Here is a 25,829-nt window from a genome sequence, read left to right as displayed (position 1 = left end):
AATTATTATACGTAATTATTCAATACAATTCAAATTCATTTATAAGGTTTTACTCGAGGAGGACAATTTTATCCTAAAGTGCAAAGTAACGTGGTTAAAAGTTTCTAATTACGAACAATATTGCTTCGCCCCTAACTTTAGGGGAGGGCTGTAGAAGATAGCCACCCTAAAGACGTATATAATTACAACGTATTAAGACAAGTATTTTCAGAGATCTTAAACATTAGACAGACAAAAAGCCTTACTACATTATATCATAGTATGGTAACAATCTATAAAGGACAATAAAAATAGTCAAATCAAAGCTTTCTGAAAGAATTCTTATTTTTGAACAAATTTTGAATTTCAATTAGATTTCTTTCAGATTTGATGAGGAAATGTAGTAGCTAACCGTCCATAATAAAGACATGATGATAATAGTTTTGCTGTAAAAAAGAATTGTTGTAAAATGTGTACTTTATTAATCGCATCGTAGACAGTTTTCCACGGATATCAAAATTAAAAATCATAATATTAACAAAAGTTTTGTTGTGTCGTGAAGGGCCGATAGTTCGGGCTAACAAACCAGGTAAAAATTTTAGGATTTTTATTTTAATTTTGTGGAATATTTGCCTGCTAAACTATGCAATACATGATTTTTCAGCATGGCTAAGAACCGGTTCTAATCCAGCGGATATCAATTGGTTCGAAGCCTTACTGGAAATTAATTTACACTTCCGCCTAGAAGATGAATCAATTCATATGGGAATTAAATTAATTAGAGATAAAGGAGAAGTAAATAAAATTTAGTTTGGATTTTGTAAAATCTATGATAAATGTTTAATGATTTCTATATTTTGTCAAATTTAGTTAAATAATCAATTAATTTTATTGATTTTTTTACTGTTAAATATCTCATCAATTTTATATAAATAATTCATTATTTTTATTTGAAAATGAATAATATTCATAGAGTAGTGTAGTACCAATTCGTTTTTCCCTGATAATGAATACATCATCGAATACCCAATTTTTTCACCATAAAAGTGTTGATTAAAAAATTGGCAAGCACATTTTCCACGAATTTGAATAGTACCCATCATATCTTTTCAATTTGCTGGCCTAGATTTTAGCAATATTCAATGTGTGATTGAATGATTGATCTAATAAAAGAGATTAACTTTGAGTGGTAAATAAATCATCATATTAGACTTATTCATCCATTTTTAGTAGCGAAGCTACTCTATAATTCGAAATGTCCGTCCGTCTGTCCGTCCGTCTGTCCGTCTGAGACAAAGTGGGGGAAACGTGATTTTCTCGGCTCCTAGAAAAGATAGACAGCTGAAATTTTTAGTGAAGATTCTTATAACATATGCCCATCTAATCTATACATTATTTTGTCCATCTGTCTGTTGTTTGGGGTGCTAGATCGATTCCTAGATTTTCATGTTTTTGTAATTTTCTCAACTCCTTTTTAAGATAATGGGCTGAAATTTTCAGGGATTGTTTAAATTTACATTCTACATATTTTCTTTAAGTTTTATTACGATTTTTTTTTATTAGTTGGGGTGCTAGATCGATTCCTAGACTTTTAGGTTTTCTATGGTTTACTCGATTCCTATTCATAATTTGTGGCTGAAATTATCAGGAATTGAATATGCTCATATTCTACATATTTTTTATCAAGTTTCATTAAGATTTGTCTATAAATTGCGATGCTAGATCGATTCCTAGATTTTAAAATTTTCGTGGTTTTTAAGGTTGCGTGATTTTTAAGGTTTCCTTATTTCCCTATTTTATCAACATTAATGTTTATTGTATGAAACTGCTTTATAGCATTTTTTTCCGATATCCATTCATAATTTTTGAGCTTCGCTACTTATGGATGTTGTCATCCTTGTTAGAATAACAATTGCTTCGCCTCAAATACAAAGATTTTATATATTTGAAAATATCCCCCCAACTCTTAAAGACAATATAGAACACTAGTTCTAATTTATATGTAATGTTTTCAAATTTTCTTTTTTATAAACTGCTCTAAATAAATTGAAAACAAGTAAATCATCCCAAAATATTGGATTTCAAAATATAAGAACAGTATTATTTGATTTGCCTCCATAATGTTATCTTTTTAAAATAATTTCTTTTGTATCACAAAATTGAAGAATATTTATTATTTACATGATTTATCTTTCAAAACACAAAATTAATGATTTTTAATACAGTGTTAATTTAATGTTTATAAAATTGCCTCACCAAATAATTAAAATCAGTTGACCATGTTGTTGCCATAATGATTAAGAATGTAAAAATTAAAAAACTATCTTAAAACACCTATATATATTCCTTTTATTGTTTTTTTACACATCTAAATCAAGTGAACCCAAAATATAATAGATATAAAAAATATGATAAACATTTTAATTTTAGATATAGATTGGATAGCTGGTGAAGAACTTTTTTTGTCACCAGGTTTCTTAGTTGTCATTATTTCAGAACTTGTGGTTGATTTTGTACTTTTAGGAGTTATTGTTGAGGTGCTTTTTGTTGTAGTTTTAGGTGTATTCTGATATGGAGGAGTTTTCAACTTATCTTTGTAATCAAAATTACTAAACAGAAACAAATTATATAGCATCATAAGACCATTAAACAAATCCTATAGTGAGAGTAAAAGAGAGAAATATTTTTTCCACCCAGTCAGGGAAGGTCTGTCTGAACAACAATTCTATTAAAATCATGCAACCTCATCACGAAACCTTTAAAAGTTTTGAATGTTATGAAAGCTTCAACTGTTATCAAAAAGGGTTTATAGTAAAGTAGATAAGGGTTTAAATTCACAAAATCTCATCACTAAACCTCACTATTAAATAAGAAATTAGCAGACAATTTTTCAAAACAAACAACAGAATTTTTACTAAACAATTCAAAAGTAGGGAGATTAAAAAAATATTTTTAATTACTTCCTAAAATTAAAATCTTAAAATTTTTTCATATTATTTGTAACTGATTAAAGACAAAAAACAAATATTTTAATAAATTTTTACTTTGATTCATTTTTAAACACTTTTATTAACCCTTGACAATTTTTATTTATTCATAAAATTGAAGGGTAGAGACTTTCAGGGGAAATCGCTCCTTAATATTTAGTTTGAATTAAAGTGTTACAAATACTTTGATACTCACATTCCAGTATTTGTTTGAATCCAATCAAGAAAAAAGGTTACACTAACAGCAACATCAGTAACATTAGGATGGCCACAAGTTGCTATGGTATTGTTTGGAATTGCAACAATATTTTTAAAATAAATAGTAACTAGGGAATTGGTACATGCTTGAAAATAAAATATTATCCATGCAAATTAAGTGAACTCAACAGATTTGAATGACAAGATTTGATCAGTTATTTCAACTTCTCAAAACCCAAATCAACAGGTAGATGCTCTGCATTTTATGGTTCGGTGCAGTTCAGCAGATATGCACCTAGAGCTCTTAAGAGGCATTTAAGGAAGAAAGCCGGGAAGAACGACCTTCAACTTTTAATTTCAGTCTGATGAAGATAAAATAAAAAAGACAGGGGGAGACAGAGTAGCAATTACATTATAACCTGTTATAAAGGATGTTACACCAACCTTAATTTAATAAGTAAATTTCATGGTCAATATTTTAGTATTATAAAAATGATACATTTTTTGAGCAAATAGTCTGAATTAAATAAACTAAAAAAATTTCACCTGAACATATCTTCCATTGACTTGACGAAAAACAGGTCCTCCAGAGTCACCTAAACAAATACAGGTATATTGACTTATTCTGGGGGAGAGGGGGTGTTATTAAAAGTCCAAAAATATCTGTATTATATCCTAATGCTGAATTTGAATATTGACTGTTTTTGTTACTTAGGTTACCACAAGACAGTTCAAATAAAATTCAAAAATTATTTAGATTCTAGAGAAAGTTATAAAACTTGACATGTTAGTACCATTGCACCAACCAGCATATTTAGGAGGAATTGTACATAAAAATGATTTATGCCATATCCGGGGAGAAAGTCTGGGTTGACACTTTTGATTAGGAAGATAAGTTGATCTAAGCTTCATTAAATTTTGTTCTGTATCTGTAGGTTTATCAGGTACATATTTTCCCCATCCAGCTGACAACACCTAAATTAAAAGATTATCTGGTAAATTATACACACCCAAGTTAATATTTCACTAAGCTTTTCCATTTAAAATATTTGCAGTCTTAAACAGGGTATCTTAGTGCCCTAAATGATTCTAACACAAGAAGAAAGCATATTCTGATTCCCATACTTTTCTACAATGTTATTATAGCGTAAGATATTATCAAATGAGAACTACATATAAAAGTATTTATTCCTGGGTTAATCAAAGTTCATTCAGCAGAATTGGCTTATATTGGCCAAGGGAATAAAATAGGAAAGCAACTAGTCCCTGTTAGTCCATTTAAAGGATTTAATCATCTAGAATGTCTACATTTATTACCTTGATCTTTATTGGAGTAAAACTTACCTCTAAACCTTGGATGAATGAAATATGAATAAATGGCAAACAAATTCTTCCAATATTAACATTATCCAGACTCAGTTCAGTCTTTGCTTGTAAGAGTGCCACATCATTGGTAAACAACTTTTAATCCAACCAGTAGGAATATTAACAAAATTAATGTAAGTAATAATTTGTTAGTGAGGATCATTTATGGTAGTACTTAAATAAATTGGACAGTCTGGCAGGTCTATTGAATTTTGCACTGTATGTTTTTGAATAGTGGTATATGTACAACAAATCAGCAGTCCTAAATAGCAGCATTTCTTCGATAGCATTAGGGATAGACTGAGATGAAAAGAGAGTGTGAATTTTAGCAATGATTAGCTAGTAAAAATAAATTACATATTCTTACATCATATTGCGGATGAATTATAATTTTTTCAACTTGAATTCTATGCTTTGGGTCATCAACAGCATCAGCAAATGATATACCCCATCGCATTATTAATAAGGCATAAGAGTCCAAGTTGCCTAAAAAAAATTTTTTTTTAATGCGGAGATATACTAAATCAAGGGTCTTTCCACTACTGATCACTGAGTTATAGATGGAAGTATGTATTATTTATAGGGTAGCTGTGCTAATGAAATAAACTGAATTAATTAAATTTATAATAGGATAATAAATACTGTATCACTTCCACTATAGTCTAGGGATTTTACCCCATGTGGTTAAATGGTCTTCCACCCCAAAAATAAAAAAAATAACATATATTCACACTTTTTCTAAAGAAACAAGGATGGCAACAACCATAAGTAGCAAAGCTTAAAAATTATGAATGGATAACATGAAAAAATTACTAAAAAGTTGTGTTATACATTTAACATTAATCTTGGTAAAATAGAGAAATCATCAAACCTTTAAAATCACGAAACCTTATAATCATGAAAATTTTAAAATCTAGGAATCGTTCTAGCACCACAATTAATAGAAAATCTTAATGAAACTTAAAGCGAGTGTGAACGTAAATATTTCTCATCTGATTATCAAATCTTAACATTTTCTATGCTCATTTCACTACACTGATCAACCGAAAACGTCCTATTAACAAAAATATCCAGAAATAAAGCCTTGATTTTAAGGTATTTTGGAAGGGAAAAAGAAAAAACCGGGAAAATCTGAACGTTTTTGCTTCTTATAATGTTTGTAGGGATATTTAACTTGTCATATATAGTTGAAACAATTTACTTACTGTTAAGGATTTATTTTATGATATAAAATTGCCAATAAAATTTTTTATAACGTAGTAATTAGGTAATAAAGACCTATTTTAAATTTGTATTATTGACAAAAAAAAATACCTCACTGTCTACAAAGGGTTGAATCTCATAGGTTATTTAAAATAAGAATATCCCTTTTTATTGTGTTGGACAATAAATAACCCACTTTTGAGAATTAGTTTACACTTTTATCAGACTGTTTATAACATATAAAGAAATATTGCGTCTTTATTATTTACAAATTTGTAGTTAAAGGTGGGCGAGAGATGGGCCATCTAAAGTTAATTGGATACTAATAAAATAACCTGTTTCTAGCTTTGTTATTGTATTTGGTTTTCAATAAAAAATATTGCTTATTTTATCAATTTCTAAGTAACTATACATTGGTTTAAAGCAAGGATTATGTTAAAAGTCAGCTTAACCGTTAGGAAAAATCCAGAACTATGTGAAAAAGTTTAATTTTAGCTATAATGGGAGAAAAAAGCAATTTAATGCACATTTTATATAATACGGAAAATTTCTTCCTTTCCCTTTACCTTATAAAAATCGTCGGAAAAAGCCGTTTTTTAAGCAAACAAAAGCGCGTTTTGCTCTATCTGTGAGATATTATGAATGAGATAATGTTAAGATATGATATTAAGATGAGAAAAATTTACGTTCACAGTCCCTTTAATGGGAAATATGTAAAACATGAGCATATTCAATCCCTGATAATTTCAGCTGACAATACTAAATAGGAACCGAGAAAACAATAAATCTTAACATAGGGAACATAGGGAAAATATGTAGAATATAAAATTAATTATTCTCTGAAAATTTCAGCCCTGTATCTTGAAACTTGAAACTTGAAAATCTGGGAATCAATCTAGCATCCCAAACAACAGACAGATAGACAAAACAATGTACAGATTAGATGGGCATATGTCATGGTAATATTCACTAAAAATTCCAGCTGTCTATCTTGAATAAGAGCCGAGTAAATCACATTTCCCCTAAAACGTTTCAGACATACATTATACAGACAGACATTTCAAATTATAGAGTAGCTTTGCTGCTATAAATGGTATAGAGTGTCTTTGTATTTTTCTCAATGGAAAAATAGTAAGCATGATAATGATCTTACTTTTATCATAATCATGAAAACAGTGAGCCGCACTGAGAACCCATTTACTGCAAATAGAAAAGTTTTCATTATTCTCATACATACTGCCTGTCTCTTAATCAATGAGGAAACATTATTTTCTCAACCTATATGAAATAAATAAAGTTAAATTCTATATATATATTTCTGTTCTATGCTACTTAAGGATGCAGTCATCCTTGGTTTCATTATGGTTCAGCTTTTATTATGTTTATGTTAACCTTTTATTTATTAAATTTATTTAAACTTACCTTGAAATAATGCTCCCTCCACAACTCGGCAAATTGTTAAATAGTATTTGGACCTAATTCAATTGTGAAAGTTATTAGGGAAGGAAAGGTCATTGAAATATAAATAATACTGAACTAGAAGTTTGTAAACTAGATAGTTTTCATTGTCTTAATTGATTGTTATATTTTCATTGGATTTACAAACTAAAGGTGTCAAACTTTTCCATCTATAATTTTAATTTACATAATGTAAATTTATTTAAAACATTTTTTTTAAGTCCAGGGGGATTCCTTTTAAATTTGTAAATATATAAAATATAAATATATAAAAGATACTACCATCCAGATGAATTCTCCATCATTGGATTGAGTGCCATTAACAATACATGGCTGCTTTAAAGATGATTTAACTTTTCCACATTCCTAACATAAAATACTAAAAGTCCTGAATTTGATAACTCAATTTTTTATTTTAGTTTTTAAAAAAAGATGAAATCATTTTGGAGGTGTGAGTTATTTCCCCAAAGTTGTTAAAAACCTTCCAAGGACCTAAAAGAAGATACCATGTAAAGGAGAACCATATTAGATCAGCAGTTAGCAAGATCACTCAGTACAGACAGACAAACAAAGATCCTGACACTTTATCATTAGAATTTTATAAAAAAAATTGTTTTAAATTTATTAATTTTGCCAATTAATGATGTTATTCTTGTGAAAGCTTAAAAAGATTAATATTCTGCTGATACATAATTTGAACTTACTTCATCTTCAAGCGAACCCAAAAATAGTACTGATAGTAGCAGAACCAATAATATAGTATGATACATTTTCATCATTTTTCCATCTTCAAAAACTGCAAAATATTTATCATTTAATTATTTAAAAGAGCAAACAATGTTTTAAACGCTAAGCTACTTTATTGGTATGTAAGATTCTTAGATTAAAAGTCGGATGACAAATATTTGTGATATTTTGATATTTACTGTTAACAAATATAAATTGTCATCTTTTTTCTTATACAATCACTAAACGTGTATTGACTCAATATCAATAATATTATTTTAACATGTAATTGAATTAAATGTTAGAACCTATAAAAAAACAATAGTGAAATTGAATGCCATGAATTTTTGTTAGTTTTCAGCTACTCTATATGTGTAAATGTTCATTTTACATTTTAAAACAATTAGTCATAAAAAAAAATATTATTACAAGAAGTAGGATGTTCTTTAGTTCTTTGAGTTTCTCTACAAATCTAAAAAACTACAAGATATAAAAATATATTAAAACAACATTAACAAGACATCAATAATGAAATGGATAAAAAATGGCTACACACAGATGACAACATCAATAATCAGTGAAGTGCTGAAGGAATTCAAGTAACATAAAATGTTCTAGATGTCGAAATAGTCATCAATGAGGCTGAGAAAAGAAAGGCTAGAAGTAGCTGACCTCAGCTTTTAGTGGCTGATTTTTAAATTTATTTGTTGAGGCTTCCAGTGGCTTTAAAAATTAGGTAAGTATTTTTAACTGTTAAAAGTAAAAGATTTGTAATTTGTTTTGTTAGTCTATTACTTTAGTCATTTGAGAAATAAGTAAATATTAAAACAGATTAAAGGAACCCTGCAGGAAATACACCGCTATAACTGCTAAAAGACTGTGTAAAGTAGACTTAATACACAAAATTAAAAGCCTCCAACTTCAATAAATTAAAAAAGTTATAGGCATTATGAAATGACATTTAAGGTATATGAAAATTTTTCAAGTTTTCCACACCTCATGTGATAGAAATTAAATTATGTTCTCTAGAATCAAAATCAAAAGGGTATTATCAGCAGAAGGTTAGGTTGTCTGTAACAGATTACATTACCAGTGGACCGTGGCTCAATACGAGCTCATTTGCTAAATAAGTCAGTTTAATTTTATGTTTGTAAGTGTAAAATCATATGAAAAGTGAAACTAATGAAATGTAACCTCAGATGATCAGTTCAACCAAAGAAAAACTCTAAAAAAATCATGAAAACTTAAAACCAAAAGGTTTTAATCTTTTGAAGCATGACCGATAGAGAGACAGACAAAACAATATAGGTATATATTAAATTGCATATGTCATAGAAATCTTCAATAAAAATTTCAGCGGTGTATAAATTAAGTTGTTGAGAAAATCACCCTTTCCCCATAGTGTTATGGACTGATGGATGGAAGGACAGACAAAGTGAATTTGTTGATTCACTACTAAAAATATATTTTTTTTGAGAAATTAGTAGAGTGATTACTCTAGAGAAATAATGTCTAATGTGAAATTCTGCAGGAGGATGGCAGAACTTTAATAACTTGTCATTGGTTAAATTAAACTGAAATTTTCTAGTTTTACACATTAGAGTTATTTAGAGCTGTTCTTTCAACTTTTACTCAAATCAAGTCCATCACATGAAGTACTGCCTTCATATTGTTGTTTCACATCTATGTTTTATCTGTGCATTAATAATAAATATGCTGTATCTATTGTAATTGTTATAAAATAATAAAAATCCCTTTATGAATTTAAATTAATAAAATCATAGTTTTTTCTTGAGTTTCTATTAAAACAAAAAAATAACATCTTGGACTTCAAATATACATGATTTATATTCTTTAATTCGTAATTCATATCTATTAAAAACATTTAAAATACATAAATTCATAGTTTGTTTCATGTTTACCTCGAAATAAATTATATAAAAATAAAATAACAACAAATAGCAATACAACAGTACGTTCGTTACGTTTTCAACAGGACCTAGAGTTGTACTGTGTATACACTGTACACATATGGGTAAGAAGAAATGGCATATTCTTTTTCATTTTGTTCATATAAAGAGTCAGCTGTAAATAGTCGTATTTCTTAAACTGTTTTTAAACTATTTTTAAAAGGTATATTAAAAATATACTTTGACATCTGTAGAATCATACTGCAAAGCCAAAAATGAGAACAATTGCCCACATCAAATTTTATTAGGATTTTAAAGTTTATTTTTTACTATGGATTAAATAATTTTTACTGAATCGTGATGTTTCTTCCCTTTGTAGGTAAAATACTCAGCTTTTAGAGTGTCTTGCTTCGTAAATATTGTATGCTAGTATACAGTAAAGTTAGGTCTTTTGATTTTATCTATCAATACTAATTAAAAATTAATTCTTTACAATATATCAATGAATTAACATAAAAATGTTTCATGTCTATTATACATTAAAACACATAAAAATTGGCTGTAAAGGGTTAAATAAATTAAGATGGATAGCCTGATATCTAGTTGCCGAAAGTGTACGCAGTTTCCTGGGTGTTTCCTCATCCTCGCTCAATATTTACTACTAGCTACAAATCTTCAAACTTCCCTTAAAAAAATCAAAATTTGAATGTGTAAACGATTTATACAATATACATTATAAATTTGAATTTTTTAAATTTTGATTTTTTTTTTTGAAGTTTGAAGCTTTTTTAGCTAGTAGTAAATATTGAGCTAGGATGAGGAAACACCCAGGAAACTGCGTACACTTTCGGCAACTAGATATCAGGCTATCTTAAGATGACAACAAATGTTTATGCAATACAACAAATTTATTTTTGTCACATATACAAATATGATATAAAATAAGATTATTCAAACATATTTTTAAAAATATTTCTAAAAAGTATGTATCTTTTATGAGTAGAGTTTTCATTCTTTTCATTTTTATTAAATAAAATTATTTAACTACATTTGAAATAAGTCACTTTGTGAAAACACTCTTTCGGAAATTCTAATTTCTAATTGGTTTAAATTCAGCATTATGTTTTTATTGTATTATGTCAGATTTTTTAATAAAATTAATTGTTTAAGAAAAAAAATTATTTCCATTGAACAGAGTAATGTTTTTTTTATTGTATCAGTATAAAGTGAATTATATAAAATTGTTCACTAAGTTACAATATTACACGAAGTAAAAAAAGACCTTTTGATCTGGTAAAAATGACCAGAGCAACAGTAAAAATTAATTTTTAAATCCCCCAAAAAAAGTTTATTGGGGACTTAATTCAAATTTGGGCTCTGCAGTCTGATTCTATAGGTGTCCTAGTATATTTTTGACCCCCCATTCAAAAATAGTTTAAAAACAGTTTAAGATAAAGCTTTTCTCACGTAAATTATATCGTGTAAGAATTTATTTTTCTAGTATGTGTAAAGCATATTACAAATCCTTTAATAAGTTAGCTATGGATTGTTGAATTCCTGAATATAAAGTTAGATTTCTAGAAATTATATACTTAAAAAATTTTAAGGTGTTTTGTCAGCTGGAGGAGTTCCTTTGTCAGATTTACGAAAAAGGGGTTCACACCAGTTCTTCTCTTATAATTCTATTGAGAAATTATTGATCATTGATGTAACTTGTGTTTCAGAAACCTGACTCACCAAACTCTTAAATCAATTGATCCAGTTATTTAACCCTTAGCATTGGGGCCCCTTGCTGCAACTGAATCAGTTCAATGCCCCCCCCCCCCCTATTATCTCAGTTCATATTAGAGTCCCCTGTTTGATAATAAATTTCCGACCTTAAGTAAGTCAAAGTCAATTTTCGCTTCCTTCACCCCTTTATTTAAAGAGATCACGAATTAGTTTTTTCAGAATTCATTTTTATTTACCTTTCCTTATTTATTAAGTAATTTTCATACAATAATTTCTTAAAAGCTCCAAGAAGTTAGAAAAAAATTTGATTAAAATGCCAAAATCAATTCCACACGAAGTTAACGTTAAAATTTGAGCAATAATTAAACTATAAGAAAAAAAGCCATTTCTTCACTTGCAGAAAAAAACAAAAAAATCAATACTTAGGAAATAATTTTGTAATAAACCTCTATTAATATTTGTCTTCAAACTTTCCTTAAAATGTAATGAAAAAGTTTGGTTTATTTTATAAAATCATTAACAAAATTTCGGCATGTTTGAGTTGTTATGAAGACAAAAGAAAAATTGATTAAATCTCTATAAGGAATAATATTTAAGAATTAAATTGTTTAAAAAGTGAAAGTATAATATATTTGCTACACACTTTTAGCAAAAGATTCAGTCATTTTACTAAAATATTTCCATAAAAATTAATATTCTTTTTTTTAAGTTAACCCGCGACCGTGGCTCAACACGTAGCGCATCCGCTTGTCGTTGGGAAGGTGTTAGGTTCGAATCTCGGTCCGACACCGCGTCATAACTAAAGACGTTAAAAATGGTTCCCACTGCTACTATGTCAGATGCGCGACGTAAATAGTTAGAGTGGGGGGAATGCCTTGGCCCAAAACAGGCGCAACTCATTACCATGCACAGTTAGGACTTCTCAGACAAAGGTCGTGCATCACAGAGAGTTGGTTGTCTGTAATGTACTGTACCATGGGTATGAGGTGAAGGACCAAGAGTCTGGCCCTGAGTTGACAAGTTGACTGTTCAGTCCAGGTGCAACTCACCCATACGACATTAGCATTAGCAAGTCAATGAAAGATTAGTAATAATCCACACACACACATTGACACACCCCAATTATCTACACACACACACACACTACGTAGCCTAACATTCACACACACACACACGCACACACCCACACACACTTATTCTGCCTAAAATGCCCACTCCCCAAACGTATCTACACACACACACACACACGCACACACCCACACACACTACCTATAACGCCTACCTATAACGCCCACTCCTACCACGTAAATACACACACACGCACACACCCACACACACTCCTACCTATAACGCCCACTCACCCCAGGTAAATACACACACACCCACACACACTCAAACGCACACACCCACACACACTCATTCTGCCCACGCCCATTCCCCTAGGTAGAGTTAGGTATAAAGATGACGGGTAATAAATATCTGAAAATAGAAATGACGCAAATTATACGCAAATTCGGTTCACAATTCTCAAGTTTATCTAAAAATGCAACATATAATAATAGCTATTAAAACAATTTTCAAGCATAACTTTTATCTTATTAGGCTAACAATTAAATAAGAAAAATATTTTTACCATATGAAATTCGTGATCAAACACCTAATTGAAAAAAAATGCATGACATAGCTTTTATTTTAAGAAAGACTAGGGGCAATGAACGCCCCCAAGAAGCCTCTAGGTGTTCTTAAGGTGGGAGCGGGATAAGTCAACCGCCCTTCTACTTTTTAATTTAAGTTTTAATAAGAAATATTCAGAAATAAAATTTGGGGGGGGATTTTTAAGTGGGAGGGTGGAGATACGCTCTCCCAAAATAGTTAAAAACCTTCCCTGTACCTAAAAAAAAGCTTAATTGCAAAGGAAAACCAAACATATGTCATTTTTTAACAATTTTATAAAAAAAACATTGGTGCACTTGTATAAACACCTTATCGCTAATAAGTTTTGGAATAGATAATCCAGAATTATCCACTTCAAAGAAAGATATCCGAAATAGTTATGATCACCAACTTCTACCATCAGGTAGAAAATATTACCTCTTTTGTATACTATATTTAGAGAGAGAGAGAGAGAGAAAGAGAGAGAGAAAGAGAGAATGCGAGAGAGAGAAAGAGAGAATGCGAGAGAGAGAGAGAGAGAGAGAGAGAGAGAGAGAGAGAGAGAGAGAGAGAAAGAGAGAATGCGAGAGAGAGAGAGAGAGAGAAAGAGAGAATGAGAGAGAGAGAGAGAGAGAGAGAGAGAGAAAGAGAGAATGAGGGAGAGAGAGAGAGAGAGAGAGAGAGAGAGAGAGAGAGAGACAGATAGATAGATAGATAGAGAGAGAGAGAGAGAGGTAATAAAATGTCGTGCCGGTAAAAAACATTTATTTTTCGAACTTCGACTATTTTTCTTTTTTGCATTTTTTATCATTAAAATGATAATCATGTTGTGTTACTTTTAAATGACATTTTAAAAAATACACAATGCTTTATCTATTTTGAATACAATTCCCTATAAATGACTGTAATTGTTCGTATTTAATGCATTTATTATTCAGTTTTCATAATAATGATAAGTGCAGGATCGTTATGTTTAGAAAATTTGAAAATTCTTTTTCATCTAAATAAATATTTGTTATTTTTTTAGGCAATATTTTTAAAGATTTATCTTCAATTGTCAGTTATCTACCTATATATATAATGTTATTTGCAAATTCACAGCCACTTTAACGTTTGTTTTTAGGTCCTTTTTTACTTAAAAATTTCAAACGGCTGTAATTTTTTTATTTTTGAAGTTAGAAGAAATTTTTTTTTGCAGAAAATGTTTATTTTTATGTAAATTTTATATTATAAATATCAAAATATAAATTTCAGCTGCCGCAGCTGTACTTAGCAGATCTTTATACGGCGGCGGATCTTTATGAAATTTCAATACGTTATGTAGACATGTAAGAAAAGCTTAAGTTTAGAATTTGAAGTCTCTAAGTCAAAAATTGCTGCCGCAGGAGCCTTTTGAAGATTTCTGGAGACCTGGGGGATCAGGGCCTGCAGGATCATACCTGGAACCTGAAATTGACTTGAACACCTGTATTTAATATGTTGATGTAATACTAGAGATCGATATTTTAGTATTTTGGTAAGATAAAATGCCTTGTTTAAGTCCAAAAAAAATTTGCTCTTTATCTGGACGACCCTGCCAGGTTTGCTGGCATCCAGTGCCCGCCAGGATGGAGATATTCATAAAATTCCAACTCTCAGTTATGTGTCATACCCATACTTAAAAAGTTACGCAGTTTGGAATCTTTATCTTTCACACACTGAAAATGAGATAGAAAAAACCAGATGGGGGGGCGATCAACGTCCCCCCTCCCCCCGACCATTAAGGGTTAATATTAAGGATACAATGATTATAAAAATACATAGAATACATAAAATTTTCTATTGTTTTTATTGAAACAAACCTATATCACGTTTATTAGTTCCAAAATCTAACAGACATAAAGACTATGATGAAAATTTTAAATTTGGATAAAAATTGGAGAGCTGATGATGAATTTTTCTTGTTTCCAGGCTTTGTTGTCATTATTTCAGAACTTGTGGTTGATTTTGTACTTTTAGGAGTTATTGTAGAGGTGCTTTTTGTTGTAGTTTTAGGTGTATTCTGATATGGAGGAGTTTTCAACTTATCTTTGTAATCAAAATTACTAAACAGAAACAAGTTATATAGCATCATAAGACCACTAAACAAATCCTATAGTTAGAGTAAAAGAGAGAAATATTTTTTCCACCCTGTACATTAGAAAGTTTGGATCATATGAAGGAAATGAAGTCATTCCTAAAAAGGACAGAAATTCCCTTCCTTGGGTATAGGAAGGCTATTTCCTTTCCTTTTTCTTACAAATTCTCAGTAAGGAAGGTGATTTCTGTCCACTATCTTACAAATTCTCACTAAAGGAAGGTGACCTCTGTCCACCATCTTACAAATTCTTCCTAGTTCTTAGAAATTCTTCCTTTTCCTCACTATTACAACCATGTTCAATCAATCTACCTTATTTTACCAAATTCTTCCTTATTCTCAGAAATTCTACCTTAATTACACAAATTCTCCCTTATTCTCAGATAATTTACCTTATTTTAAGAAATTCTTACTTATTCCAAGAAAACCTACCTTATTCCCCCAAATTCTTTCTTATTCTAAGAAAATCTACCTTATTCCCTCAAATTCTTCCTTGTTCTAAGAAATTCTACCTTATTCCAAGAAAATCTACTTTATTCTAAAAAATTCTTCCTTATTCTAAGAAAATCTACCTTATTCTCCCATATTCTTTCTTATTCTAAGAAATTCTTCCTTGTTCTAAGAAAATCTACCTTCTTCTAAGAAATTCTTCCTTATTCTAAGAAATTCTACCTTATTCTAAGAAAATCTACCTTGTTCTAAGAAATTCTACCTTATTCTAAGAAAATCTACCTTATTCTAAGAAATTCTTCCTTATTCTAAGAAATTCTACCTTATTCTAAGAAAATCTACCTTATTCTAAAAAATTCTTCCTTATTCTAGGAAAATCTACCTAATTCTCCTAAATTCTTCCTTATTCTAAGAAAATCTACCTTATTCTAAGAAATTCTTCCTTATTCTAAGAAATTCTACCTTATTCTAAGAAATTCTTCCTTATTCTAAGAAATTCTACCTTATTCTAAAAAAATCTACCTTATTCTAAGAAATTCTTTCTTATTCTAGAAAAATCTACCTAATTCTCCCAAATTCTTCCTTATTCTAAGAAAATCTACCTAATTCTCCCAAATTCTTCCTTATTCTAAGAAAATCTACCTTATTCCCCCAAATTCTTCCTTATTCTAAGAAAATCTACCTTATTCTAAGAAATTCTTCCTTATTCTAAGAAATTCTTCCTTATTCTAAGAAATTCTACCTTATTCTAAGAAAATCTACCTTATTCTAAGAAATTCTTTCTTATTCTAAGAAAATCTACCTTATTCTAAGAAATTCTTCCTTATTCTAAGAAAATCTTCCTTATTCTAAGAAATTCTTCCTTATTCTAAGAAATTCTTCCTTATTCTAAGAAAATCTACCTTATTCTAAGAAATTCTTCCTTATTTTAAGAAATTCTACCTTATTCTAAGAAAATCTACCTTATTCTAAGAAATTCTTCCTTATTCTTAGAAAATCTACCTTATTCTAAAAAATTCTTCCTTATTCTAAGAAAATCTACCTAATTCTCCCAAATTCTTGCAATATATAGGGGTCCCAAAGTCAAAAACAAAGTTTCAGCGCGATCGGACCACCTGTTCTTGAGATACAGTGACCTGGTGTTCTTGGTACCTACAGCAAGATTTGGGAAATGGTTCGAATCCTTAGTAAATTTGGTTAAAGTCCAAAAATATTTTGACACTTTGATCAAAATTATTTGTCCACCTGGGTATTTTTTCTTCAAAATTTTGACTAAGTGCCAAAATATTTTATTAAGGATTCGAACCATTTCCCAAATCTCAACATCAGTGCCAAGGACACCAGGTCACTGTATCTTGAGAACGGGTGGTCGGATCGCGCTGAAACTTTGTTTTTGAGTTTGGGACCCCTATATATTTTCTTAGAATAAGGTAGAATTTCTTAGAACAAGGTAGATTTTCTTAGAATAAGGTAGAATTTCTTAGAATAAGAAAGAATTTCTTAGAAGAAGGTAGATTTTCTTAGAACAAGGTAGATTTTCTTAGAATAAGGAAGAATTTCTTAGAATAAGGTAGATTTTCTAAGAATAAGGAAGAATTTCTTAGAATAAGGTAGATTTTCTTAGAATAAGGTAGAATTTCTTAAAATAAGGAAGAATTTCTTAGAATAAGGTAGATTTTCTTAGAATAAGGAAGAATTTCTTAGAATAAGGAAGAATTTCTTAGAATAAGGAAGATTTTCTTAGAATAAGGAAGAATTTCTTAGAATAAGGTAGATTTTCTTAGAATAAGGTAGAATTTCTTAGAAAAAGGAAGAATTTCTTAGAATAAGGAAGAATTTCTTAGAATAAGGTAGATTTTCTTAGAATAAGGAAGAATTTCTTAGAATAAGGTAGATTTTCTTAGAATAAGGTAGAATTTCTTAGAATAAGGAAGAATTTCTTAGAATAAGGAAGAATTTCTTAGAATAAGGTATACTTTCTTAGAATAAGGAAGATTTTCTTAGAAAAAGGTAGAATTTAAGAGAATAAGAAAGAATTAGGAAGAATAAGGTAGAATTTCTTAGAATAAGGTAGATTTTCTTAGAATAAGGAAGAATTTGTTAGAATAAGGTAGATTTTCTTAGAATAAGGAAGAATTTGGGAGAATTAGGAAGTTTTTCTTAGAATAAGGAAGAATTTCTTAGAATAACATAGGATTTCCAAGAATAAGGAAGAATTTGGGGGAATAAGGTAGATTTTCTTGGAATAAGGAAGAATTTCTTAGAATAAGGTAGAATTTCCTAGAATAAGGAAGAATTTGGGAAACCAAGGAAGAATTTGGTGGAGTAAGGTAGATTTTCTTAGATTTAGAAAGAATTTCTTAGAATAAGGTAGGTTATCTGAGAATAAGTGAGAATGTGTAAGGAAAAGGTAGACTTTGTTATGAAAAGGTAGAATTTTGGAGGAACTAGGTTAATTTTCTTAGGATTAGGAAGATTAAGTGAGATTTAGGAAGGTGATTTTTATTCTCTTTTTCAGATATGTGAGAAAAAGGAGAGTGATTTTTGTCCATATTTCACTTATCTGAGAAAAAGGAAGATGATTTCTGTCCTTTTTGCAATGAAATTTCTGTCCTTTTAAGGAATGACTTCATTTTCTTCATATGATCCGAAAGTTTTTATGGTTTCTCTCAATGTCAAGCTCAAGACCTCCCTAATTTAAAGTTGGTTGAAAATAAGGAGGGGGTGAGGGGGTAGTATACCCTTGAGTTATTGCTTCCAATAAGGTTTGATAATAAGAAACCCCTGCGGACCCCCGACTATTTTTTAATTATTAAAAAAATAAAATGGAAGGGACTTTGGGGGGAAATCGCTCCTTAATATTTTGTTTGAATTAAATTAATATGAATACTTTGATACTCACATTCCAGTATTTGTTTGAATCCAATCAAGAAAAAAAGTGACACTAACAGCAACATCAGTAACATTAGGATGGCCACAAGTTGCTATGGTATTGTTTGGAATTGCAACAATATTTTAAAAATAAATAGTAACTAGGGAATTGGGACATGTTTGAAAATAAAATATTATCCATGCAAATTAAGTGAACTCAACAGATTTGAATGACAAGGTTTGATCAGTTATTTCAACTTTACAAAATCCAAATCAACAGGTAGATGCTATGCATTTTATGGTTCAGTGCAGTTCAGCAGATATGCACCTAGAGTTCTTAAGAGGCATTTAAGGAAGAAAGCCCGGAAGTACGGCCTTCAACTTTTAATTTCAGTCTAATGAAGATAAAATAAAAAAATAAGGGGAGTTAATAATTAGGCTTTAAGTGATAGATGTGCAATTACATTATAACCTGTTATATAGGATGTTACACCAACCTTAATTTAATAAGTAAATTTCATGGTCTATATTTTAGTATTATAAAATTATTTTAAAAATGATACATTTTTTGTGCAAATGGTCTAAATTAAATAAACTAAAAAAAATTCACCTGAACATATCTTCCGTTGACTTGACGAAAAACAGGTCCTCCAGAGTCACCTAAACAAATACAGGTATATTGACCCTATTCTGGGGGAGAGGGGGTGTTATTAAAACTCCAAAAATATCTGTATTATATCCTAATGCTGAATTTGAACATTGACTGCTTTTGTTACTTAGGTTATCTAAAGAAAGTTCAAATCAAATTCAAAACTTGTGTAAATATAAAAAAATATAAAAAGTTATAAGTTATGAAAACTTGACATGTTAGTACCATGGCACCAACCAGCATATTTGGTAGGAGTTGTACATAAAAATGATTTATGCCATTTCCGGGGAGAAACTCTGGGTTGACACTTTTGACTAGGAAGATAAGATGATCTAAGCTTCATTAATTTTTGTTCTGTATCTGTAGGTTTATCAGGTACATATTTTCCCCATCCAGCTGTCAACATCTGAATTAAAAGATTATCTGGTAAATTATACACACCCAAGCTAATATTTCACTAAGCTTTTCCATTAAAAATATTTGTAGTCTTAAATAGGGTATCTTAGTGCCCTACATGATTCTAACACAAGAAGAAAGCATATTCTGATTCCCTTAATTTTCTACAATGTTGTGTTACTACTAAATTGTATAATTTATGGTAGCGTACGATATTAACAAAAGAGAAGATACATAAAGTATTGTTTCCTGGGTCAATCCAAGTTAATACAAAAGAACTGGCTTTGGTTGACCAAGGAAAAACACTTCAACAACTAGTGTACAGCTGTGTCCCTGTTGGTTAATTTAAAGGATTTAATCATCTAGAATGTCTACATTTATTACCTTGATCTTTATTAGAGTAACACTTACCTCTAAACCTTCGATGAAAGAAATATGAATAAATGGCAAACAAATTCTTCCAATATTAACATTATCCAGACTCAGTTCAGTCTTTGCTTGTAAGAGTGCCACATCATTGGCAATGATGAAGGGATTACCCTTAATATTAAAGTATGTAATGCAGACCAAGTCAATTCATACAGGCTGTTAAAATTTTTTAATTCTACCATTAGGAATATTAATAAAATTAATGTAAGTATTAAGTTGTTAGTGAGGATCGTTTATGGTAGTACTTAAATAAATTGGACAGACTGGCAGGTCTAATGAGTTTTGTACTGTATGTTTTTGTATCTGTACAACAAATCAGCAGTCCTAAATAGCAGCATTTCTCCGATAGCATTAGGAATAGACTGAGATGAAAAGGGAGTGTGAATTTTAGCAATGTTTAGCTAGTAAAAGTGATTTACATATACTTACATCATATTGCGGATGAATGATAATTTTTTCAACTTGAATTCTATGCTTTGGGTTATTAACAGCATCAGCAAATGATATACCCCATCTCCTTACTAAGAAGGCAAAATAGTCCAAGTTGTCTGAAATATAATTATTTTTTTTTTAATTCAAAGCTTTCCTAAGGTAAGGATCTTTACACTACTGATGACTGAGTGATAGACAGAAAATTAGGTATTTATAGGGTAGCTGTGCTATTGAAACAAAAGTGAATCATTTATATTCACATTAGGATAGTAAATACTGTATCACTTCGCCTATAGTCTTAGGACTTTTATCTCAAGAGCCCAGAGCCTCACCACACTTCCCAAAAAATTTAGAAAAACATCTTTTCACACTTTTTTTAAAGAAAAAATCTTTTATTGTGTTTGTATTTTTCTCGATGGATAAATAGTAAACATAATAAAGAACTTACTTTTATTATATAAACCAAAACAGTGAGCTGCACTGAGAACCCATTTACTGCACAAAAAAAGTTATTTTTTTTCTCATAGCTTCTCTGTTATTTATTTTATTAGTCTGCATGTCTGTACGGCCATGGGGAAACATGATTTTCTCAACCTCTTTCAAATATATAGAGGGTGGGGTAAATAAAACCGGTCATTTTCAAAACTGAAAAAAAGAGGATAACGCCAAATAATCTAATAGTCATACACCTAGTCTGCTTCCCAGTTTTTAAAATCAAATAAAATCTTTAAAATTTACGATCTTATGTTCATTTGTTTACAAATCAGAAAAAGTCCGGTTTTATAGGATTTATAGGTTTTCCCAGTATAGGTGAATTTTATTTATATTTCTGTGCTATGCTACTTAAGGATGTCATCCTTGTTTTCATAATGGTTCAGAGTTAATTTTGGTTAAGCTTTTATTAGATTTGTGTCATTTCATTAAATTAATTCAAACTTACCTTGAAATAATGCTCCCTCCACAATTTGGAAAATTGTTAAATAGTATTTGAACCTAATTCAATTGTGAAAGTTATTAGGGAAGGATAGGTCATTTAAATATAAAAAATACTGAACTAGAAGTTTGTAAACTAGATGAATGTCATTATCTTAATTGAGTGTTATATTTTCATTGGATTTACAAACTAGAGGTGTCAAACTTTTCCATCTATGATTTTAATTTACATAATGTAAATTTATTTCAAACATTTTTTTTAAGTCCAGGGGGATTCCTTTTAAGGAAGTTGTATCAACTTTTTTGCTTTTTATTTAAGATAGCTAGCCGGTCCTTTCAGTAAGTAGTAGATGTAAAATTTTTCATAGAATTCAGATATGCAATCGGTTTTTTTGTAGACCTCTTATTTTTTAAGTAATTTAAGTTTTTTTAAAAAATAATTAAATCGGTTTTAAGGTACTAAAACGCAACAAAATAAAAGAAGAAAATGGCCAGTATGAACAAAAATAGTAAGATCTTTAATTTGACACCTTACTTTTAAAATTCTGTTGAGTAATTATTGAAAAAATCTATTTTTTTAACCTCGGTTTAATAAAAACTTTAGACCTAAATATTTTCTCAAACAGACATAAAAAACATGGGTTCATATATACCTTTAGAATCAGAAATATATTACGAATCTATTCTAAGCAAAATTGAAAAAGTTTTATAAAACTATAATAAAAAAAAATAAGTTTATTTTAAGAATCATAATTTTCGGCTTTAAAGGGTTAGCTTGAACCAAACCTGAACAAAACCTAAACAAAAGACAATGCAATGTAGCAGATATTTTTTAAACACAAGAAACAATAATGTATTTTTAACTGCATTGTTTTGAAGTTTATAAACAGACTGATGCATATTTGTTCATAATTTTTCATTCTTTACATGTTCTTTAATATCACTATATTTATTGTAGTATCTATTGTATATATTGTATGAACGTTCTCCTTTTTTTCTGGCAATTCTATAGGTTAATTTTATAGATTAAGCTTCCCGATTCGTCAATTTTTGCGATTTGTGATTGGCTAGTTTAGTAGTTACAATTCTTAAAATAACTTTTTTATTTTTTCTATTTTTTATTACAATTTTTTAGAACTTTTTCAATTTTGCTTACAATGGATTCATATTATTTTTCTCATTCTAATGGTATATATGAACCCATATTTTTTATGTCTGTATGAGAAAATATTTAGGTTTAATGTTTTGATTAAACCGAGGTTAAAAAAATAGATTTTTTCAACAATTACTCAACAAAATTTTAAAAGTAAGGTGTCAAATTAAAGATCTTACTATTTTTGTTTATACTGGCTATTTTCTTCTTTTATTTTGTTGCGTTTTAGTACCTTAAAACCGACTTAATTATTTTTTTTAAAAACTTAAATTACTTAAAAAATAAGAGGTCTACAAAAAAACCGATTGCATATCTGAATTCTATGAAAGATTTTACATCTACTACTTACTGAAAGGACCGGCTAGCTATCTTAAATAAAAAGCAAAAAAGTTGATACAACTTCTTTGTAAATATATAAAATATAAATATATAAAAGATACTACCATCCAGATGAATTCTCCATCATTGGATTGAGTGCCATTAACAATACATGGCTGTTTTAAACATGTCTTTACTTTTCCACATTCCTAATATGAATAATTTTAATCACTTTTGTTTTAATATCAGTAATAATTTCACCTGTTTGTGATATTTTATATTAGCTAATTGTTTTCAATTTACAAGTTTGCCAATTGAAGTTGCTATTCTTGTTAAAGCTTAAAAAGATAAATAATTTGCTACTATAGAATACTAGAGTTGGCTCAATATAACTATATCGCTATTGGCTAGTTTTCTATAAGTACATATCTATTTATCTATTATCAATAAATAAATTTTCCTCCCCCACCATTACTATCTAAAAGAAAGAAGTAAATATTTATTAATTTAAATGATTTTAAAAAGATTTTTTCAATTATATTTTTTTTCACATTACCATCACCAAAGGGTTAATCTGATTAAAATTTTAGTTTTAATATTTTAACACAAAGGAAGTGTCGCCACAATCGAATTCTTTTAAAATAGAGTTTTCTTAGATTTACTCTATTATGAACGTATATTTTTTATTTATGAAATAAGGATTAAATACTTCAATGTAATTCAAATATCTACATGAAGTGAAAAACTTAATTCATTCCATAAACAAATAGAATAAAGGTCTTATGGCTTTGGTCAATGAGAGTTTAATGAGGATTATTGGAGCACTATGAGTTTTAAACACTTTACCATTGGAAGACTCGAGCTCATTTATAGACGTTTATTTCCTATATAGATCTGTCATGGATCTTGATGCAATAAAGCAGGCTGTTTTGTAAATGTTTAAAATTGGAAGATTTCATTAAATAAAAGTAATCACAAATATACTTAGTAAATGAACTTACTTCATCTCCATGTAAACCAGCAAATAATATTGACACTAGCAGAACCGATATTATCATGTGATACATTTTCACCATTTTTCCATTTCTGCTAACCAAAGTTTCTTCTTAATGATCTATAGAAAGAGAAAATAATGTGTACTTCTAAGCATGATTAAATGTAAGATTCTTGGATTAATATATGGATAACAATTCATTTTGTAGATTTGCTTATGATGGTTGTTGTCATCCTTATTTCATCACTTTGATAAATATAATGTATAAATTTAAAAAAAAATTTATTTCAATAAACTTGATTGAGTTAAATGTACAGAAACAATAGTGAAATTGTATGCTTTGAAATTTCGAGATTTTTCTAGCTCCTCTGTAAGTGTGATAAAAAGTTTGAATTTGAAAATGTAAGATGATATATTTAGAATGTATGTTTGTCCATAAAGGGTGTTTAAAAAAACAATCGCTCACAATTTAAACCAGAGATAAAACCTATAATGTTTAGAGCTTATATTTTTCTATAGACACCTTAACACAATCCTTGCCAATTTGGCATAAAACAGACAGACCCATCAAACATTGAGACATGACATTATTTAATACTTGATGTTTGACAGATATGTCTTTTTGATACCAAATGGCTGCTTGTGACAGTTTGATCTTTACATAAAAAAATACAAAACCGTCTTAATTTGTAATAAAAACAAGCACTATCCTTTTAGCAAAATTCTTCACAAAGGCCAGGTCTCGAGTTATGGTGCTTTGGAGAGTTGAGAAGACTCACAAATCAAAGTTGTTTTCTTATTGACATTGTTTAAGTATGAAACAGATTAACCAAAATAAAGTTTAAACCAATGTTGTAGGGTCTATAATGAACAACCATTCTGTAAGAGATAGGATGTTTGTTTGTATGTCGTGTTTCTTGAGATCTCGGAAGTTACTACAAATTTTGGGTTCTCTTCTCCTGTTAATTTTCATAAAGTTTATGTTTAGGATAATCCTCCAAAGATAAATAGACCAAGTATTTTAATTACCTAACCCTACCATAAAAATAAATTTTAAGTTCTTTGAATTCGACCCCCCTGTCTAGAGATGCCCTTAGAGGTTAAGTATAGTGCTGGATACTGTAGGCTTGTTGCAGCTGAATGAAAACAGTAAAGTGGTTTGAAAATATATTAACTAATATAATTTTTGTATTTGTACATTCTTTGTTTTGGTTGTATGCATGCTTTTCTTTTATTTTACTGTTAAGCTTCTAACATTCCATAGCTCAAATATACTTATAACAGAGTAATAGAATCTATGTCTATCTATGTGGGTGTCTATACCAACGGATCTCGCTAACCACTGAACCAATAGGGTTCTCCTTTACAATGTAGCATCTTATAGGTCATGAGAACCACCTTAAGGGTCCCTAGAAGCCCCAAAGTGCGTAGCGGCTAGTATATGATATCTTATCATGTATTTCTTGGAAGTAATTGTTCTTGTTATATTTGTACAACTGTAGTATTGTATTGAATTAAGCGCATAACTCTTCCTGTTAATATAATTACATTTGGAACAAGTTTAATTTGATTTATAAGTAACGCAGCATAAACAAGATAGCAGAAATTAAATAAGTAAATATAAAGGCATGCACAAAGAGCAACGAAAACAAGGATGACAATATCCTTAAATAGTAAAGCATTGGGAGGAAAACAAGTCATCTATCTTCAATAGCTGCTGAGTTAAAGTTCTTATATTTATTTGTCAGCATTTTGTGTACAAAAAATTCAGCCATTTATCTCTTATACCAGCCCTGTAAAAAAAATTAACATCTTGACAACAGACAAATTGATTACTGGATTGACAGACAGAGTTGCGTAGCTTACACAAAAAAAGAA

At 29.4% G+C, this 25,829-nt stretch overlaps 2 protein-coding genes across 2 annotated transcripts; both read right to left on the bottom strand.

Annotated features, from left to right (window-relative positions):
* Window positions 1-2,304: 2,304 nt before the first annotated feature.
* LOC145314022 (serine protease SP24D-like) lies at window positions 2,305-7,982 on the bottom strand. The gene is made up of 11 exons (XM_080153747.1): window positions 7,895-7,982; window positions 7,473-7,556; window positions 7,155-7,207; window positions 6,886-6,932; window positions 4,897-5,015; window positions 4,509-4,625; window positions 3,959-4,139; window positions 3,711-3,760; window positions 3,584-3,608; window positions 3,163-3,244; window positions 2,305-2,588 (listed from the first exon to the last, which is right to left on the bottom strand). The coding sequence occupies exons 1-11, from the start codon at window positions 7,967-7,969 to the stop codon at window positions 2,348-2,350; spliced, it is 1,074 nt and encodes a 357-aa protein (XP_080009873.1). The 5' UTR covers window positions 7,970-7,982; the 3' UTR covers window positions 2,305-2,347.
* Window positions 7,983-15,024: 7,042 nt separating this feature from the next.
* Window positions 15,025-24,088, bottom strand: LOC145314021 (tryptase beta-2-like). Its single transcript, XM_080153745.1, has 11 exons — window positions 23,959-24,088; window positions 23,083-23,166; window positions 21,494-21,546; window positions 21,002-21,048; window positions 20,551-20,669; window positions 20,104-20,232; window positions 19,522-19,702; window positions 19,258-19,307; window positions 19,120-19,144; window positions 18,679-18,760; window positions 15,025-15,294 (listed from the first exon to the last, which is right to left on the bottom strand). Exons 1-11 carry the CDS (start codon window positions 24,031-24,033, stop codon window positions 15,066-15,068), a joined length of 1,074 nt encoding a protein of 357 aa, XP_080009871.1. The 5' UTR covers window positions 24,034-24,088; the 3' UTR covers window positions 15,025-15,065.
* Between the last annotated feature and the right edge of the window lie 1,741 nt (window positions 24,089-25,829).

Source organism: Acartia tonsa, chromosome 3 (genome assembly GCF_053477335.1).
Source record: "Acartia tonsa isolate MP-2025a chromosome 3, ASM5347733v1, whole genome shotgun sequence".
NCBI classification, from domain to species: domain Eukaryota; kingdom Metazoa; phylum Arthropoda; class Copepoda; order Calanoida; family Acartiidae; genus Acartia; species Acartia tonsa.
This window is presented reverse-complemented; position numbering and strand designations above follow the sequence as displayed.

Excerpts from the sequence above, each read along its gene's own strand:
- LOC145314022 (XM_080153747.1), bottom strand. The coding sequence starts at position 7,969 with ATGATGAAAATGTATCATACTATATTATTGGTTCTGCTACTATCAGTA. Across the intron at positions 6,933-7,154 it reads GGAGGGAGCATTATTTCAAG|TAAATGGGTTCTCAGTGCGG; the intron begins GTAAGTTTAAAT and ends TTCTATTTGCAG. Across the intron at positions 3,245-3,583 it reads TGTAACATCCTTTATAACAG|CAACTTGTGGCCATCCTAAT; the intron begins GTTATAATGTAA and ends ACAATACCATAG.
- LOC145314021 (XM_080153745.1), bottom strand. The coding sequence starts at position 24,033 with ATGGTGAAAATGTATCACATGATAATATCGGTTCTGCTAGTGTCAATA. Across the intron at positions 21,547-23,082 it reads ATGGAGAATTCATCTGGATG|GTTCAAATACTATTTAACAA; the intron begins GTAGTATCTTTT and ends CAATTGAATTAG. Across the intron at positions 18,761-19,119 it reads TGTAACATCCTATATAACAG|CAACTTGTGGCCATCCTAAT; the intron begins GTTATAATGTAA and ends ACAATACCATAG.